The sequence below is a fragment of the Pongo pygmaeus genome, chromosome 10 (assembly GCF_028885625.2).
Source record: "Pongo pygmaeus isolate AG05252 chromosome 10, NHGRI_mPonPyg2-v2.0_pri, whole genome shotgun sequence".
In the NCBI taxonomy this organism is placed as follows: Eukaryota; Metazoa; Chordata; class Mammalia; order Primates; family Hominidae; genus Pongo; species Pongo pygmaeus.
This window is the reverse complement of record NC_072383.2, coordinates 69,901,423-69,922,582: the sequence shown is the minus strand read 5'-3', so window position 1 is coordinate 69,922,582 and position 21,160 is coordinate 69,901,423. Positions and strand designations below refer to the sequence as shown.

Genomic DNA, 21,160 nt, shown 5'->3' with positions numbered 1-21,160 from the left:
TTGTAAATCTCATAGAGTGTACTTACACAAACTTAGATGGTACAGCCTACTCCTAGGCTACAAATCTGTACAACACATTACTATACTGAATACTGTAGGCAATTGTAACACATTAGTAAGTATTTGTGTCTCTAAACATATCTAAACATAGAAAAGGTACAGTGAAAATACAGTATTATAATCTCATAAGATCACCACTATGCATGAGGTCCATTGTTGACCGAACAGTCTATATGTAGCACATGACTATTTTTAAATGGCTGCTTTATGCTCTTCTCACAAGAGCAGTTCTATTTTTAATATAAATTGTATATGTTTAAGGTATATAACTTTATGTTTTGATACACACATACAGTAAGTCCTCAACATCGTCGATAGGTTCTTGAAAAATGCGATTTTAAGTGAATGACATAAAGCAGTGCCCAGAATAACATCATTTCCTTCAACATTGTATTGTCATAATGTTGATGAGGGGAAAAATTGGTTTTGTTATACATCGTTTCACTTTAAGCCACAGTTTTCAAGAACCTATTGATGACGTTAAGTGAGGATTTACTGTAATAGTGAAATGATTACTACATTCAAGTTCATTAATATATCTTTCTTCTCATATAGTTATATGTGCACATGCGTGTGTGTGTGTCTGTGTGTGTGTGTGTGTGTGTGTGTAGTAAGAGCACATAAAATTTAGTAACAAATTTCCCTTATATAATATGATATTATTAACACAGTCCTCATGCTGTTCATTAAATCTCTAGATTACCGGGCACTGTGGCTCATACCTGTAATCCCAGTACTTTAGGAGGCCAAGGTGGGTGGATGGTTTGAAGCCAGGAGTTCGAGACCAACCTGGGCAACATGGCAAAACTTTGTATCTACTAAAAATAAAAAAATTAGCTGGCATAGGCAGCACACACCTGTAGTCCCAGCTACTCGGGGAACACAGGTGAGGCACAGGAATTGCTTGAGCCTAGGAGGTGGAGGTTGCAGTGAGCCGAGCTTACGCCACTGCACCCCAGCTTAGGCAACACAGCAAGACTCTATCTAAAAAATAATAACTATTAAAAAAAGATCTCTAGACTTATTCATCCTATCTAACTGCAAGTTTGTACTCTTTGACCAATATCTCCCCACTTACTCCACCTCCTGCCCCTTGTAACCACTGGTCTATTCTTTGCTTCTGTGTATTTAACTTTTCCAAATTCCACATATGAGATAATGCAGTATTTTTCTTTCTGTGTCTGGCTTATTTCATTTAGCATAATGTCCTGGAAGGCTATTCCTTTAACTCATTAGGAGAGTACCACACAATGGTTGAAAATGATCTTAAGAGGCAAGAACCAACTAAGCTTATAAAATAGGCCCATCCTGGGGTTTCTGGTACCTGCTGGAAATAACCTGTTCTCAGGCCTCCTCAGACCCATAATTCGAACAGCACTATGTTCATTCCAAAAGCCTTCACTTTGGATTATTCCCCAGTGAATATCAAAAAGATAAGTGTATTTTCTTCTTTTTCCACATTACATCAATTAAGCCAGTATATCCCACATGTGGGACATATGTAACAGTACACAGAGGAACACTTTTTTTAACAGTTATGTATTTTATTTTTAGGTGAATTAGAAAAAATATAAAACCATGACATCAAGAACTTTGAATCTGTAGATACCAATGCTTTAAAAGTTTCTGTTTTAAATAAATTAAATGCCAGTGCGCGATACAAAGTAGGCGATATAGCCAGTTCACCAAGGGTTGTGGAAAACAATAATGAAAGAAATAGCTAAGACTCTGCTATGCTTAATGTGTGTTAGGCACATTAGGCCTTTTAAGGTATATCAATTAATTTCTCCTCTCAACCACCTTGTGAGGTAGATAAAATTACTATCTCCATTGACAGAGGAGGAAACAGAGACACAGAAAGGTTAAGGTGACTCTCCTAAGGTCATATAGCTAGGAAGGGGCAGAGTGGGGACTCAAGCCCTGACATTCTACATCCAGGGTCTACGGTCCAAGCCACTATACCATACTGCCTCTCATAAGAATATTAATTTAGGGGGCAAATACGGCAATATTTATGAGGTGATATTCTAACTATTGGGGTTTGGGGAACAATGCAGTAAAAAGCCATCTCGATATAAGGAGCTCTTGGTAAAGAGGTAATATGCATATAGCTCTGTGGGACACAAAGAAGATGACAGGAGAATACAGTCTAGTTAACAACATAAGGCATGAGGTAATTAGGTGCTAATTAAGTGATATTGATCGGTAGTTCTCAATCTCTTTTCCTCAGTAACAAATATAGTAGATGATGTTCACACATAACATAGAATGAAATCAGAGTTGGCGAGATCATGGTGGCTGCTATGATCAAGATTCACGAAGGAGGCAGGACTTGCTCTGAGTCCTGAAGAATAGGTAGAATTTGAGTAGGTGGAGAAGAGATGAAATTTTCTAGTAAGGAACAGAGTTTAAGCAAAGGTAAAGAGAGCCCACAGCAAGGGCAGAGGGTTTGTACAGGGCAGTTGCAGCAGGAAACTAACTTGGAAACCTGGGTCAAGGCCTCAGATTGAGGCTGAGCTGTTCAGACTTGAGTGTGTAAAACAGAGATCAGCAAACTATCACCTACAGGCCAAATCCAGTCCACTGCCTGTTTTTGTACACCCCAAAAGTGAGAATAGTTTTGTTTGTTTGTTTGTTTGTTCATTTGTTTGTTTTGAGACAGAGTCTCACTCTGTCACCCAGGCTGGAGTGCAGTGGCGTGATCTCAGCTCACTACATCTTCTGCCTCCCAAGTTCAAGTGATTCTCGTGCCTCAGCCCCACAAGTAGCTGGGACTGCAGGCACCCACCACCACGCCCAGCTAATTTTTGTATTTTCAGTAGAGACAGGGTTTTGCCATGTTGGCCAGGCTGGTCTTGAACTCTTGACCTCAAGTGATCCGCCTGCCTTGGCCTCCCAAAGTGCTGAGGTGTGAGCCACCACGCCTAGTCAGTTTTTATATTTTTTAATAGACACATTTAACTGGCTATAAAAGTACCTATATAATAGCCTTGATTTTGCCTCTTGGCCCAAAAAGCCTAAAATATTTACCATCTGGCCTTTTACAAAAAAAGTTTGCCAGTCCTAGTGAAAACAAGAGGGAGCCAATGATAGTTTCTGAGCAGAGATGTCAGAAAAAAAAGTAATGTTTTAGAAAGTAACATTTATCGGCAGTGGGCAGGAGAGTTAAGGGAAGAAAATATAGGCATCAAGGTTATAAAATGATGAGGATCTCAATTTGGATGATAGCAGTAGAACGGAAAGAAAAGGACAGATTTACCACATGTCATGAAGCCATAAGTGGCAACAGGCAGAGACTGTGGTAGGCTAAATAATGGCCCCCCAAGGATGCCTACGTCTTAATCCCCTGAATCTGTGAGTATGTGAACTTACATGGCAAAAGAGACTTTGCAGATGTTATTAACTTAAGGATCCTGAGATGGAGAGACTCTCCTAGACTATTTGGGTGGGGCCAATATAATCATAAGAGTCCTTATAAGAGGGAGGCAGAAGGGTCAGCATCAGAGAAGGAGATGTGACAATGGAAGCAAGAGGTTGGAGTGATGCAAAGAAGAGTCCACGAGCCAAAGAATGCAGGGGGACTCTAGAAGCTGGGAAAGGCCAGGGCACAGAAGCCACCAGAAGGAATGAGCCCTGTCAACACCCTGATTTTAGACTTCTGAGCTCCAGAACTGTGAGATAACTCGTGTTGTTTTAAGTCACAAAGTTTGTGGTAATGTGTTACAGCTATAATTGGACACTAACACAAAGAAGGGCTGAGTATGGGATTGGGGGATAAAGTGGGTAGGAATTCAGAGGAGTCCTTAGAGGCAAGCCTGATGAGTTTAGAAAAAACAGTACTGATAGAAACTGGGGAGACAAGCAAGAAAGCAAGTTCTGGGAAAGAGAGCAGGCAATGAAGTTTTTGCTTTTGGAACTATTGCACTTGAAAGAAGAGAGAGAAAAGGGCAGAGAATCCAAGGACTTACGCACAAGGAAAAACAGAAGAGGAAGCGGGACCACCATGAAACTTTGCCTCTTCCCCCAACCCCTCACAAGCCTATTTCCCAGCTATTTGTTCCAAGGGGATGTTGTCAGTGAAGGGACCCACAGAGAGTGTGAAATGATGTCACTGTATGATTCATCGGGTTCACTAGTGTAACATCAGCAACAAGTACAATCCGTGACACACAAATTACAATGTTAAGTATTGATCAATTAGTTGATTGATTGATTGACTAGTTGTGTGACCAGAAAGTTGTCCCATTCCAGACCCCAAGTGAGGATTCTTGGATCTCACGCAAAGAATTCAAAGTGAGTCCATGAAGTGAGAGCAAGTTTATTAAGAAAGTAAAGGAATAAAAGAATGACTACTCCATAGGCAGAGCTGTGGAATGGATCACTGGTTGCCCATTTTTATGGTTATTTCTTGATTATATGCTAAACAAGGAGTGGATTACTCATGAGTTTTCTGGGAAAGGGGTGGGCAATTCCCAGAACTGACGGTTCCTCCCCTTTTTAGGCTATATAGGGTAATTTCCCAACATTGCCATGGCATCTGTAAACTGTCACGGCACTGGTGGGAGTGTCTTTCAGCATGCCAATGCCTTATGATTAGTGTATAATGAGTAGTGAGAATGACCAGAGGTCACTCTCATCGTCATCTTGGTTTTGGTGGGTTTGGGCTGGCTTCTTGACTGCAACCTGTTTTATCAGCAAGGTCTTTATGACCTGTATCTTGTGCGACCTCCTATCTCATCCTGTGACTTAGAATGCCGTACCTCCTGGGAATGCAGCCTAATAGGTCTCAGCCTTATTTTACCCAGCCCCTATTCAAGATGGAGTTCCTCTGGTCCAAACGCCTCCAACAGTTGCCTGATTTCTCTTAGAGGAGAGTCACTAATATTCAACATTATCCATAAAATATCATCATTCAGTTCATAATTTTTAACAAAGCAAATAAAAAGGCACTTTTGGAGGTCATTTCATACTCATGTAGCCCAGCATAGCAGCTCCTGGATCAGAAAAAGCTCAGAGCTGAACTTGCAAACAATCTTTGGGCCTTACCATTTACAACAGCCAGCCACAAAGAGGCCTCAGCAAGCCCCTGAGCTGCAAAAACAGCTGAGTCCCTGCTCTGCTTCCCACAGGTGGCCACAGGTAATTGTTGGCTCAAAGCCAACAATTTTTTAAATCACTATTTTTCCTTTTTTGGAAAAAGAGCCATTGCTGCAACCTGTATCCTTGGAAGGCAATTGAGGATATTGACTAATAAGAGACAGCCTGTGCGAAATCTTACCTTTCAGAAACATGGAGACATCTTCGAGTTGAGGCACATTGTCCTCTCTGTAGCCACAGTATTTAGTCAGCAGAGGGAAGTTTTTCAAATACTCTCGGCAAGCATGAGTGGGATAGAGTTTGGAGAGCTCCCGGAATACAACACCCCAAGTTTTAGTTTCTTCTTCAGTATACTCCACCCTGGGAATGGGCTGACCACTAGGCAGGAGAGAAGAAAACCAAATGAATCTAGCTTTGAATCACTGAGTTAAGTGTTTTCTCACCTCAATACCTATCGCAATCAGACCCTGGCAAAGTGGAGCACATGAGTGTCTGAAAGGATCCCATTAAGTATTATTTTTTAAAGCAAATGCTAACCTTCTAATGTTGTGCATGTGTATTTGAATTTCCATATAAATTATTTTTTAATTCAGTTATATCTTCACACATCCTTAGAGAAATGTGATAAGATTTATATTCTTAAACTGAGGTCAGTAACAAGTAATAGTTCCGAGTTGGAAGGAACTGGTTTAGGTACAAAACTATTCTCTGACAGCATTTTCTGCAAACACCTAAAAACAGTAATAAATAAGTGTTTTGTCTCTTAAAAATAAAAATGCTTTATGGGTTCTTTTTGTCCCTTGCCCAGACTCACCCCAATCTTGAAGTGTAATTTTGAGATTATTTGTTCAATGTCCAAAATGTCTGGGAGATACTGAAAGACTATGCTGAATTTAAAAGTGAAAGTTTTGCAAACCAAAAAATAAGGAGCATTCATTGCAGGTCATGCTGAAAGATACACACATTAAGCCCCTCAATTTCGGATGAGGTCAGCAAACTTTTTCTGTAAAGAGCCAAAAAGTAAATATTTTAGGCTTGTAGGTCATATGGTCTCTGTCACAACTGTTCAATTCTGCCACTATATCTCAAAAGCAACCATGCACAATAACAAATGGATGTAGGTGTATTTTAATAAAACTTGTCTTTATTTGGCCCATAAACAGTAGTGTGCTAGTGACTGGTTTAAAATATTGAGACACCATGCTGGACTGAAGTGGTCAGAGAGAGCTTCCTGGAGGAGGCACACCTTGAGCTGAGACTTTTTGGCCAGGTAAAGACCTGCAGGTTCCGACAAAAAGTAAGTCAGGAGAAACTGGTGCTCTAATATAATAGCAGCCAGCAGCCACAGGCAAGGAACATACCTCGTGATGCAACCAGGGATGGGCAGAAGGGGGAGAATACAATCATGTGCTTTTGTAAGCTATTGCTTGAGGGACTCGAATCTGAATTTAGCCTCTGATTAAGATACCTATTCTGAAACTCAGTTAGGATTTGAGAAAACCTCTCATGACATACTCAACAGCCACCTGCAGCACGCCCTCACTTCCCACCCTGGCCATGCGTCAGAAATTCTGCCTCTGCAATTAGCAAATATACACGTACAACATATGGAAGTCCAAACATATACACGTAAAACTAGGAGTTGTGCCCCTGCAATCTACAAATCCAGCCTATAGCAGGTGGTCACTACAGGAACCCATGCATAGACAGCAACTGTCACTCAGGGTTGCTGCAGTGACAGGGGCATCTTCAATGAGCTAGGATCATTCGGGAGCACCCCTGAGGGAGAGAAAAATGAGATAGAGGACTATAACAAGAATAGGCTATCAAACAGATCCCCTAGCTGCCTTCCTCCTCCCCAACTCTCTACATATTTCATTGTTCTTGGCAAAATACTTTCTGTTTAAAGTTCAGGACCAAACGGACTTTCTCCTGCCCCCAAATTATTTTTGTTTAAAAAAAATTAATTGCAGTACATGAGGGATGAGGGAATAACACATACTGAAGAAAAAAACAGAAATTCACATTTGCTTTCTCTAAATACCAAGACTAGGTCTTCCACAAACCAAATTAGAACAAGATTAGCCTTGTTTAAATTTAGCTGTTGATAACAAATAAAAAATTACAACCTGGCAAATATTTGCTGGGAAGATCAAGGCTTCTAAGACCTTGCACCTGTGATGAATTTAGAATGAAAGCTTGAAATGAAAAGACAAAAATAGAAAAGATGTAAGGAAATAAGTATATAAATGGTCTGCCTCTGGTTCCAGAAAATTCAACTAAATCTGTTTGAGTTGGGTAAGCCAGTAAAGCTAATAAGAGCTGTGCATGATCAGAAGGTAGGAAAGCAATGAGGCTGAGACAATAAAGGAAATATTGAGAAGCCACTTGAGAAGAATCGTTAGGTCAAATTTTCCCTTCAACATCAATCTGCAAACATGCAGCATTTCAGAGGGGAGCTGAATATTCAAGGGGTAGAATGAGATGAAGTGTAAATTAGGATAGGAAGAAAGAGTTATACAGGTCTGTTACTTAATAATGAACTTCCAGCCTCGCAGTCTTGGGAATATGAGTGGTCGTGTATGTTAACTGTTCTGTTTGTCTCTCCTGGATAACTTGTCCTGCTCTTTGAGTTAAAAACCGGTGCAATGTACTGCTGCTACCCTAAACCCAAGTAAGTCGGCCTCCGGTCATATCAACAGATTTATCATACCACTCTAACCCCACACCCCAGGTAACTCTTTAAGGTAAATATTTAAAAATCAATTTGATCGCAAAGTAAATACTAGTTTTATCTACTTCATTTCTGTTGAAAATATCCAAAATACAGAAAAAATAAGAAATTTTCCATTTTTCTATGTAGTTAATACAAGCATACAGTAACAGCTGATATTTGAGAGCTTACTATGTGCCAGGCATATGTTTAAGGTTAAGTGTTTTTATATGAATTGACCCATTTGATTCGCACAATTCCATGAGGTAGATACTGTTATTATCTCCATCTTATGGATGAGGAAAGTGAGGCTCAGAGAAATTAAGCTGCTTGTCTAAAATCATGGATTCAGGCTTAAAACCTAGTCAGTCTAGCTGAAGACTGGCTGTAATCTTAATGGGTTAGTATACACAAATTAAATGAAAAATTGTACTCCAGACTGATGGAGTAAAATTGATTTTTCACATCCCAACTTATTTTTCACGTACCAAACTAAAATAAGGTTTATAGGTATGTGTATTCATATGTAGAAAATCTCATATACAATTATATATCATCATGATACTAGGATATATTTGTAGATCACAAAGAGTACTTTCATCTTTATTCACTCATTTAACTTTCTCAGTAAGACTGTGAGGTTTTACCTGGCTCCTCAACAAAATAAACATGTGTTTGGGGCACCAGGAATGCGGGGCACCAGGAATGCAGGGCACTGACATTTTTTTAGGACTTTGAAATTTGACATTTGGGAAAAAAATCATAGTCATGGGGAAAATCAGAATGTGTTGTATTTCTTTGAATTTGTTATGGGTTAGTGGGTTTTTTGTAAATCGTGTATGAGAAGGGAGCCAGAGGGGTGCCCTGGTCTTTTCAAGGCCTTCGATATATCCTTGTATATCATTATGTATCTTTCTTTCTTTTTTGAGATGGCATCTTGCCCTGTCGCCCAGGCTGGAGTGCAGTGGCACAATCTCGGCTCACTGCAAGCTCCGCCTCCCGGGTTCACGCCATTCTCCTGCCTCAGCCTCTGGAGTAGCTGGGACTACAGGCACCCGCCACCACGCCCGGCTAATTTTTTGTATTTTTAGTAGAGATGGGGTTTCACCGTGTTAGCCAAGATGATCTCGATCTCCTGACCTCGTGATCCGCCCGCCTCGGCCTCCCAAAGTGCTGGGATTACAGGCGTGAGCCACCGCGTCCGGCCCGTTATGCATCTTTCTATGGGCGCATGTTGTAATGTATATATATAACAGAAGTCATATTCCAGCATCCTACAGCTCTGCTCTGGTCCAAAACTAAAGTTATGTAAGGACTCCACATTCTAGAGAAATTCCCCAGCAGCTGAAGCCAACCATCTCCTTACAGGGCTTGGTGAGAGGCAGCACAAATGGCCCTACCACCAACAAACTCCTCCTGTACCACCTGTACCACACTCTCCCCAGACTTCGTCCACCAGCCTACTAGGGAATCAGAGATGCTCAGCATTGTGAGGAGGTCAGTGTTTGAGGGAAAGGGCAGTTTCTTTCCTCCTCTCAAAGTCAAGACAGCAGGCTGCTCCCTGAGAGTGCACCTGCGAGAAGTGGAGTAGGGCACTTTCTTTCCCAACTGGACCCTTACTAGGCAGCAGGATCCAGGCCTCCAGGTGCTGCCACCACTGCAGAGCAGGGGACCCACAGTCCCTGGGAGAATGTCTGGAGGCCTGGGAGGATGGTGTACCATGGGGAGCCTGGACATACGTCCTCTGAAATTTGAGGTTCACGTGAACATGAAGTCTAATGCCCAGCAAAATCTAGACATTTATGTGGGACCCAGTGTGGTGTGCCTGCGAGAAAGATGGAAAAGTCCCACGCCATCCAGTTCTGCTCAGTTCTCAGGAGGCTGAAGACACCACAGTGGTCCCCATCACCGTCATGAAGAAGCTCTGAGGGCTGCCCCAGCTATGATATGTCACTGACAAGGCCAAGGGAGGCAGAGCACATTTCTGCAGCTGTGGAGGTAAGGGAATGGTCTCCCCCAAGAAAACTATGCCTAACACCATTTCAGCAGAGAACACTCTATCAAAAGGGATTTGTCAGAACCACGGTGAGTGTGGCCTGAGACCTACTCACCACTGACATTCCAGCAAGCATGTAAAAGGGCCTCAGCCTCCTCCATCCCTCCTCAAAGCCCACAACTCTAGAAGAAATAGGTCTTAGAGAAGGGAAGGAAAAGTGTCTCAGAACCAGAGAACTCCCCAAAAAACACATGCACGTCCACACACATTCACTCCAAATAACTGCGGGAGAGGGAGGATACATTTTGAATCAAGTTTGAGATTAATATTTTTTAAACGAACAAGACCAGGTCTTAAATACCCAAACGAGACTATACTAATAATTGAAAATGACAGGAAATTAGATGTTGCTAAGGAACTTGCTTCCCGGTAGGAAAGTAGAATTCAACCCAATACAGTTGAAAGTAAAGAGTGGGAAAAATAAAACCATTTTATGTTGCTACAAGATGATACTCCTCAACAGACTAATTATATGTAAATATTATAATTGTATATCTAGAGAGTCTCCTGCATTTGTTGGAATTACAGCATTCTCAACAACCACCAAAATTATAATTCACAGGTTCTTAATTTACTGGAGAAAAACAAATGGGACTTTCAGTAGTTTCCATTCACTGTAGATTCTGCCCTCTTGTCAAAGAATGGCAAACTAAGATTGTATGAGCATTGATAGGGAACCAGTGTTCAGTGACGGCAGTACTAGAAAGAAGCTAAAATGGTCACCATGGGGATGTCAACTTGAAAACAGGGAAAATTTTCTGGTGGATTATGTTACTCAGAGATGACTAAGAACTTTCTTTGAGAATATTGAAGGCTGTGACAGGCATCTGTCTGCCTGTATGGTTAAACCCCACTCTTCCTAGAGAAAGGGAGATGATTCTGAAAAACCAGCCTTGTGCTTGCAGAGAAGAGGGAGTGGAAAGTGCATAGACAAATCTAATTGAGGGCAGGTATAGATATAGTTATTTTGTGTGAGTCCTGAGCTTGTTAGACCAAAGTTGTTTAACAAACACATTTTTGACTCAGAAATTCAGGGACATATACCCCACTGAGACTGCAATTGTGGAAGTTCTTTCTACAGCCAGATGAATAAGCAACAATGCTTTCATTTTGTTTAACTATTATTTGATCTTCTCCTCCAGCGGTCCAACAGCAAGCTATTTTTCTTACACATATTTTTAATTAGGGGAATTGGAAAATACTCGATTATGATGCTATATCCTAGCTGCCTCCTGGAGTCCTTGCTGCTAGAATTCCTAATATGAGATGCAGTTTCTCAGCTTGTGTTATCTGTAGAAGAACTTCAGTGTGGGGAAGAAATTCACTTACTCATTGGAGGAAGATGTGACAGGCTGCTATTGATAGTATTTACATCAAGATGGCAAGACTGTCTGAAACACAACACCAATTGTGTTCTTTGAAAACAGCCGGATTTTCTCAGTGGCAAGGAGCAAACAGAGCAGAAGATAACAGAGAATTGGGTAAAGGAATGGGTGAATCTGATAGAAATAGTTAAGAATGAACTCATTTACTATTTTATTTCATTACATGTTCCTTAGGGCAGGAGATGCCTCACTTATTCAAGAGATGTTTATCTGCCTGGAATAGACTGTCCCTCTCATCTTTTCTTTCCTTCCCCACCTTTGGTGTTTCTGTCTTGATTGACATTTCTACCTGGCGGTTGCAGAAAACAAATAAGAAGAGATTAAATTCATCAACTTTGCAACTCGTTAGCAATTAGCAGCTCCTCGGCATGTTCTGCATATGTATCTCAGAACTTAAAGTATAATAAAATATATATAATTTTACTGTATGAAAACTATACCTTAATTTCTAAAGTGTAATTTATGGTGTTGAATCAATAAAACACAGAATCCTTTAAAAAAAAAAAAAAGATTTAGACAGGGCCTTTGAAGAAAGATTATGGGAACATCAAGGCTAGTGGTCTCTTATTCCTTCTTGATTTTTGAGATGCCTTTGTTGCACTCCTCAATAAATATACCCTGAATTTGGCATTATTTCCAGAGAGCTATTTGTAATTTATCCCCTTTCCTTCTTATTCAAGAAAGCACCTAAGAATATAGAAGACTGAGGTTGACATTATTCTAACATTATTATAAGAATAACCTTATTTTTAATCTAATGTAACTTTTTAAAGGAATTCATCACTCAAGATACATTAAAGACCTAAATGTAAAACCCAACACTATAAAATCTCTAGAAGAAAACCTAGGGAGTACCATCTTGGATATGGGAATAGGCAAAGATTTCATGACAAAGACACCAAAAGCAATTGCAACAAAAGCAAAAATTAGCAAGTGGGATCTAATTAAACTTAACTGCTCCTGTGCAGCAAAAGGAACTACCAACAGAGTAAATGGATGACCTACAGAATAGGAGAAAATATTTGCAAACTATGCATCTGACAAAGCTCTACTATCCAGCATCTATAAGGAACTTAAACCAATTTATTAAATTGGTGCAAAAGTAATTGCAGTTTCTAACACAAGAGAAAAACAACCTCATTAAAAAGTGAGCAAAGGGGAGGAGCCAAGTTGGCTGAATAGGAACAGCTCCAGTCTACAGCTCCCAGCGTGAGCGACGCAGAAGACGGGTGATTTCTGCATTTCCATCTGAGGTACCGGGTTCATCTCACTAGGGAGTGCCAGACAGTGGGCGCAGGTCAGTGGGTGCGCACACCATGCGCGAGCAGAAGAAGGGCGAGGCATTGCCTCACTTGGGAAGTGCAAGGGGTCAGGGAGTTCCCTTTCCTAGTCAAAGAAAGGGGTGACAGATGGCACCTGGAAAATTGGGTCACTCCCACCCGAATACTGTGCTTTTCCGAGGGGCTTAAAAAACAGCGCACCAGGAGATTGTATCCCGCACCTGGCTCAGAGGGTCCTACGCCCACGGAGTCTCGCTGATTGCTAGCACAGCAGTCTGAGATCAAACTGCAAGGCGGCAGCGAGGCTGGGGGAGGGGCGCCCGCCATTGCCCAGGCTCGCTTAGGTAAACAAAGCAACCAGGAAGCTCGAACTGGGTGGAACCCACCACAGCTCAAGGAGGCCTGCCTGCCTCTGTAGGCTCCACCTCTGGGGGCAGGGCACAGACAAACAAAAAGACAGCAGTAACCTCTGCAGACTTAAATGTCCCTGTCTGACAGCTTTGAAGAGAGCAGTGGTTCTCCCAGCACGCAGCTGGAGATCTGAGAACCGGCAGACTGCCTCCTCAAGTGGGTCCCTGACCCCTGACCCCCGAGCAGCCTAACTGGGAGGCACCCCCCAGCAGGGGCAGACTGAATCCTCACACGGCTGGCCGGGTACTCCAACAGACCTGCAGCTGAGGGTCCTGTCTGTTAGAAGGAAAACTAACAAACAGAAAGGACATCCACACCAAAAACCCATCCATACATCACCATCATCAAAGACCAAAAGTAGATAAAACCACAAAGATGGGGGGAAAACAGAGCAGAAAAACTGGAAACTCTAAAAAGCAGAGCACCTCTCCTCCTCCAAAGGAACGCAGTTCCTCACCAGCAACGGATCAAAGCTGGACAGAGAATGACTTTGATGAGCTGAGAGAAGAAGGCTTCAGACGATCAAATTACTCCGAGCTACGGGAGGATATTCAAACCAAAGGCAAAGAAGTTGAAAACTTAGAAAAAAATTTAGAAGAATGTATAACTAGAATAACCAATACAGAGAAGTGCTTAAAGGAGCTGATGGAGCTGAAAACCAAGGCTCGAGAACTACGTGAAGAATGCAGAAGCCTCAGGAGCCGATGCGATCAAATGGAAGAAAGGGTATCAGCGATGGAAGATGAAATGAATGAAATGAAGCAAGAAGGGAAGTTTAGAGAAAAAAGAATAAAAAGAAACGAGCAAAGCCTCCAAGAAATATAGGACTATGTGAAAAGACCAAATCTACGTCTGATTGGTGTACCTGAAAGTGACGGGGAGAATGGAACCAAGTTGGAAAACACTCTGCAGGATATTATCCAGCAGAACTTCCCCAATCTAGCAAGGCAGGCCAACATTCAGATTCAGGAAATACAGAGAACGCCACAAAGATACTCCTCAAGAAGAGCAACTCCAAGACACATAATTGTGAGATTCACCAAAGTTGAAATGAAGGAAAAAATGTTAAGGGCAGCCAGAGAGAAAGGTCGGGTTACCCTCAAAGGGAAGCCCATCAGACTAACAGCGGATCTCTCAGCAGAAACTCTACAAGCCAGAAGAGAGTGGGGGCCAATATTCAACATTCTTAAAGAAAAGGATTTTCAACCCAGAATTTCATATCCAGCCAACCTAAGCTGCATAAGTGAAGGAGAAATAAAATACTTTACAGACAAGCAAATGCTGAGAGATTTTGTCACCACCAGGCCTGCCCTAAAAGAGCTCCTGAAGGAAGCACTAAACATGGAAAGGCACAACCAGTACCAGCCGCTGCAAAATCATGCCAAAATGTAAAGACCATCGAGACTAGGAAGAGACTGCATCAACTAATGAGGAAAATAACCAGCTAACATCATAATGACGGGATCAAATTCACACATAATAATATTAACTTTAAATGTAAATGGACTAAATGCTCCAATTAAAAGACACAGACTGGCAAATTGGATAAAGAGTCAAGACCCATCAGTGTGCTGTATTCAGGAAACCCATCTCACGTGCAGAGACACACATAGACTCAAAATAAAAGGATGGAGGAAGATCTACCAAGCAAATGGAAAACAAAAAAAGGCAGGGGTTGCAATCCTAGTCTCTGATAAAACAGACTTTAAACCAACAAAGATCAAAAGAGACAAAGAAGGCCATTACATCACGGTAAAGGGATCAATTCAACAAGAAGAGCTAACTATCCTAAATATATATGCACCCAATACAGGAGCACCCAGATTCATAAAACAAGTCCTGAGTGACCTACAAAGAGACTTAGACTCCCACACATTAATAATGGGAGACTTTAACACCCCACTGTCAACATTAGACAGATCAACAAGACAGAAAGTCAACAAGGATACCCAGGAATTGAACTCAGCTCTGCACCAAGCAAACCTAATAGACATCTACAGAACCCTCCACCCCAAATCAACAGAATATACATTGTTTTCAGCACCACACCACACCTATTCCAAAATTGACCACATACTTGGAAGTAAAGCTCTCCTCAGTAAATGTAAAAGAACAGAAATTATAACAAACTATCTCGCAGATCACAGTGCAATCAAGCTAGAACTCAGAATTAAGAATCTCACTCAAAACCACTCAACTACATGGAAACTGAACAACCTGCTCCTGAATCACTACTGGGTACATAACAAAATGAAGGCAGAAATAAAGATGTTCTTTGAAACCAACGAGAACCAAGACACAACATACCAGAATCTCTGGGATGCATTCAAAGCAGTGTGTAGAGGGAAATTTATAGCACTAAATGCCCACAAGAGAAAGCAGGAAGGATCCAAAATTGACACCCTAACATCACAACTAAAAGAACTAGAAAAGCAAGAGCAAACACATTCAAAAGCTAGCAGAAGGCAAGAAATAACTAACATCAGAGCAGAACTGAAGGAAATAGAGACACAAAAAAACCTTCAAAAAATAATGAATCCAGGAGCTGGTTTTTTGAAAGGATCAACAAAATTGATAGACCGCTAGCAAGATTAATAAAGAAAAAAAGAAGAATCAAATAGATGCAATAAAAAATGATAAAGGGGATATCACCACCGATCCCACAGAAATACAAACTACCATCAGAGAATACTACAAACACCTCTACGCAAATAAACTAGAAAATCTAGAAGAAATGGATAAATTCCTCGACACATACACTCTGCCAAGACTAAACCATGAAGAAGTTGAATCTCTGAATAGACCAATAACAGGATCTGAAATTGTGGCAATAATCAATAGCTTACCAACCAAAAAGAGTCCAGGACCAGATGGATTCACAGTGGAATTCTACCAGAGGTACAAGGAGGAACTGGTACCATTCCTTCTGAAACTATTCCAATCAATAGAAAAAGAGGGAATCCTCCCTAACTCATTTTATGAGGCCAGCATCATCCTGATACCAAAGCCGGGCAGAGACACAACCAAAAAAGAGAATTTTAGACCAATAACCTTGATGAACATTGATGCAAAAATCCTCAATAAAATACTGGCAAACCGAATCCAGCAGCACATCAAAAAGCTTATCCACCATGATCAAGTGGGCTTCATCCCTGGGATGCAAGGCTGGTTTAATATACGCAAATCAATAAATGTAATCCAGCATATAAACAGAACCAAAGACAAAAACCACATGATTATCTCAATAGATGCAGAAACGGCCTTTGACAAAATTCAACAACCCTTCATGCTAAAAACTCTCAATAAATTAGGTATTGATGGGACGTATCTCAAAATAATAAGAGCTATCTATGACAAACCCACAGCCAATATCATACTGAATGGGCAAAAACTGGAAGCATTCCCTTTGAAAACTGGCACAAGACAGGGATGCCCTCTGTCACCACTCCTATTCAACATAGTGTTGGAAGTTCTGGCCAGGGCAATTAGGCAGGAGAAGGAAATAAAGGGTATTCAATTAGGAAAAGAGGAAGTCAAATTGTCCCTGTTTGCAGATGACATGATTGTATATCTAGAAAACCCCATTGTCTCAGCCCAAAATCTCCTTAAGCTGATAAGCAACTTCAGCAAAGTCTCAGGACACAAAATCAATGTACAAAAATCACAAGCATTCTTATACACCAACAACACACAAACAGAGAGCCAAATCATGAGTGAACTCCCATTCACAATTGCTTCAAAGAGAATAAAATACCTAGGAATCCAACTTACAAGGGATGTGAAGGACCTCTTCAAGGAGAACTACAAACCACTGCTCAAGGAAATAAAAGAGGATACAAACAAATGGAAGAACATTCCATGCTCATGGGTAGGAAGAATCAATATCGTGAAAATGGCCATACTGCCCAAGGTAATTTACAGATTCAATGCCATCCCCATCAAGCTACCAATGACTTTCTTCACAGAATTGGAAAAAACTACTTTAAAGTTCATATGGAACCAAAAAAGAGCCCGCATCACCAAGTCAATCCTAAGCCAAAAGAACAAAGCTGGAGGCATCACACTACCTGACTTCAAACTATACTACAAGGCTACAGTAACCAAAACAGCATGGTACTGGTACCAAAACAGAGATATCGATCAATGGAACAGAACAGAGCCGTCAGAAATAATGCCGCATATCTACAACTATCTGATCTTTGACAAACCTGAGAAAAACAAACAATGGGGAAATGATTCCCTATTTAATAAATGGTGCTGGGAAAACTGGCTAGCCATATGTAGAAAGCTGAAACTGGATCCCTTCCTTACACCTTATACAAAAATCAATTCAAGATGGATTAAAGACTTAAACGTTAGACCTAAAACCATAAAAACCCTAGAAGAAAACCTAGGCATTACCATTCAGGACATAGGCATGGGCAAGGACTTCATGTCTAAAACACCAAAAGCAAAGGCAACAAAAGCCAAAATTAACAAATGGGATCTAATTAAACTAAAGAGCTTCTGCACACCAAAAGAAACTACCATCAGAATGAACAGGCAACCTACAAAATGGGAGAAAATTTTCGCAACCTACTCATCTGACAAAGGGCTAATATCCAGAATCTACAATGAACTCCAACAAATTTACAAGAAAAAAACAAACAACCCCATCAAAAAGTGGGCAAAGGACATGAACAGACACTTCTCAAAAGAAGACATTTATGCAGCCAAAAGACACATGAAAAAATGCTCACCATCACTGGCCATCAGAGAAATGCAAATCAAAACCACAATGAGATACCATCTCACACCAGTTAGAATGGCAATCATTAAAAAGTCAGGAAACAACAGGTGCTGGAGAGGATGTGGAGAAATAGGAACACTTTTACACTGTTGGTGGGACTGTAAACTAGTTCAACCCTTGTGGAAGTCAGTGTGGCGATTCCTCAGGGATCTAGAACTAGAAATTCCATTTGACCCAGCCATCCCATTACTGGGTATATACCCAAAGGACTATAAATCCTGCTGCTATAAAGACACATGCACGCGTATGTTTATTGCCGCATTATTCACAATAGCAAAGACTTGGAACCAACCCAAATGTTCAACAATGATAGACTGGATTAAGAAAATGTGGCTCATATACACCACGGAATACTATGCAGCCATAAAAAATGATGAGTTCATGTCCTTTGTAGGGACATGGTGAAATTGGAAATCATCATTCTCAGTAAACTATCACAGGGACAAAAAACCAAACACCGCATATTCTCACTCATAGGTGGGAATTGAACAGTGAGAGCACATGGACACAGGAAGGGGATCATCACACTCTGGGGACTGTTGTGGGGTGGGGGGAGGGGGGAGGGATAGCATTGGGAGATATACCTAATGCTAGATGACGAGTTAGTGGGTGCAGTGCACCAGCATGGCACATATATACATATGTAACTAACCTGCACATTGCGCACATGTACCCTAAAACCTAAAGTATAATAATAATAAATAAAAAATAAATAAATAAATAAATAAGAATTGAAAAAATAAAATAAAATAAAAAAGTGAGCAAAGGACATTTTTCAAAAGAAGGCATACATGCAGCCAATAATCATATGAAAAATAGCTCAACATCACTGATCATTAGAGAAATGCAAATCAAAACCACATTGAGACCATCTCACACCAGTCAGAATGTTTATTATTTAAAAGTCAAAAAAATAACAGATGCTAGCAAGGTTGCAGAGGAAAGGAAACACTTATACACTGTTGGTGGGAGTGTAAATTACTTTAACCATTGTGGAAAGCAGTATGGCCATTCCTCAAAGAGCTAAAAGCAGAATTACCATTCAACCTAGCAATCCCATTACTGAGTATATACCCAGAGGAATATAAATCATTCTACCATCAAGACACATGCATGCGGAAGTTCACTGCAGCACTATTTACAATAGCAAAGACACAGAATGAACTTACATGTCCATCAGTGATAGATTGGATGAGGAAAATGTGGTATATACACACGATAGAATACTATGCAGCCATAAAAAATGAGATAATGTCTTTTGCAGGAACATGGATGGAGCTGGAGGCTATTATCCTTAGCAAACTAATGCAGGAACAGAAAACTAAATGCTGCATATTCTTACTTGTAAGTGGGAGCTAAATGATAAGAACTTATGAACACAAAGAAGGAAACCACAGACACTGGGGTCTCCTGGAGGGTGGAGGGTGAGAGGAGGGCAAGGAGCAGAAAAGTAAACTATGGGGTACTAGGCTTAACACCTGGGTGATGAAATAATACATACAACAAAACCCGACAACATGTGTTTACCTATGTAATAAACCTTCACATGTATCCCTAAACCTAAAGTAAAAGTTAAAAAAAAGAATTCATCATCACAAAATTTATAATTAACTGTTATCAAGCATTTGTTGCACGTCTCACAACTGAGGTGTCACACCAGGTGTGTAGAAATTTCAATCAGTAATTGATAACTCTCATTTTTAGCCAGTGACCGTAGTGTTACCTAGTACTATATTAGTTGGTACTACCTTCATGAAATAGTGTCACCTGCATCCAAGTGTCTACAGAGTACAGCCAAATACTCAATGAGTATTCAAGAAGATCGCTTATGCCTCTGAGACTGGAAAAATATTGCCAGAATATATATATATATTCTGCATCAACTAAAAATACAAAAATACTAAAAATACTAAAATTAACCGGGCATGGTGGCGTGTGCCTATAATTCCAGCTACTAGAGAGGCTGAGGCAGGAGAATCGCTTGAACCCAGGAGGCGGAGGTTGTAGTGAGCTGAGATCGTGCCACTGCACCTCAGCCTGGACGACAAAGACCCCATCTCAAAACAAAACTACTATATATATATTTTTTTCTGAATATTGCCAGAATGCTAATATATACTAATATATAATATATAATAAGCATATATATACTAATATATATAAGTGTATATATATGCCCAGAATATTGCCAGTATGTATGTGTGTGTGTATATATATATATATATATATATTTTTTTTTTTTTTTTTTTATCCCATTCCAGTATCTTCCATTGATTTGCTTTCCCAGGTTTTGAATGAAACTGAGATATATGTGGCTGTTTGGGTACTTTGTGACTCCTGCATAAACACCAGTTGTTGATGCTTTAATTTCTCTGAAATGGTTTCTCCTTTTTGCTTTTTGGGCTTGGTGGGTTTCAACAAGAAGTCTCAGCATTTCAAATATGCTGAGACTTCTGTAAAGAGAAGAATAATTTTTTAAAAACCCAAGTCACTTAATTCGATTGGTCTTGTTTTCAACCTGTGTGTCATACCACCTATGTCAAATGGAAGTTGCTAAGCAGATTTTTTTTTTTTTTTTTTGAGACAGAGTCTCACTCTGTCACCCAGGCTGGAGTGCAGTGGCACAATCTCGGCTCACTGCAACTTCTGCCTCCCAGGTTCAAGCAATTCTTCTGCCTCAGCCTCCTGAGTAGCTGGGACTATAGGCGCATGCCACCACGCTTGGCTAATTTTTGTATTTTTAGTAGAGACAGGGTTTCACCATATTGGCCAGGCTGGTCTTGAACTCCTGACCTCGCGATCTGCCCACCTCGGCCTCCCAAAGAGCTGGGATTACAGGTGTGAGCCACCGTACCCAGCCGCTAAGCAGATTTTTTAAAAACGAAAACATGTGGCCTCTTGGGCAGTATATATATATATATATATATATATATATATATATACACATACATATATATATATATATATACACATACATATATATATATACATACATATGGAGTTGATGATGAATTCTAATTAAGGTTTAACCATAAAGCAAATATAATTTTTATTTACTGACTTCCAAGAATTCATAAGAAAAGTCTGGGAGTCCTGCATTTGATAAAATTAGACTTCAGAATTCAGACCATAAAGGACACTCAATAAATTTATGATAAAATATTATCAGTAATGCCCAGGGGCAAAAAAGCAAAAAGTAAAATATTCAAAATATTACTCTGCTAAATGTGTCTCCCTATTAGGATATACACTTCTTGAAGGCAGAGATTTTTGTTGCTTTGTTCATTTTTGTATCCCTGCTACCCAGGGTGGAGCCTGGAATGCAGAGGTGTTCAGGCCAGGCACGGTGGCTCACATCTGTAATCCCGG

General features: G+C 40.5%; 1 protein-coding gene across 1 annotated transcript in view; it reads right to left on the bottom strand.

Moving 5' to 3' along the window:
* TPH2 (tryptophan hydroxylase 2) overlaps nt 1-21,160 on the bottom strand; it is a 100,446-nt gene that overhangs the window by 55,206 nt on the left and 24,080 nt on the right. Inside the window, exon 6 of the mRNA XM_054444089.2 lies at nt 5,339-5,535. Within this exon, the coding sequence (XP_054300064.1) occupies nt 5,339-5,535 (197 nt within the window). The remainder of the gene's footprint in view (nt 1-5,338; nt 5,536-21,160) is intronic.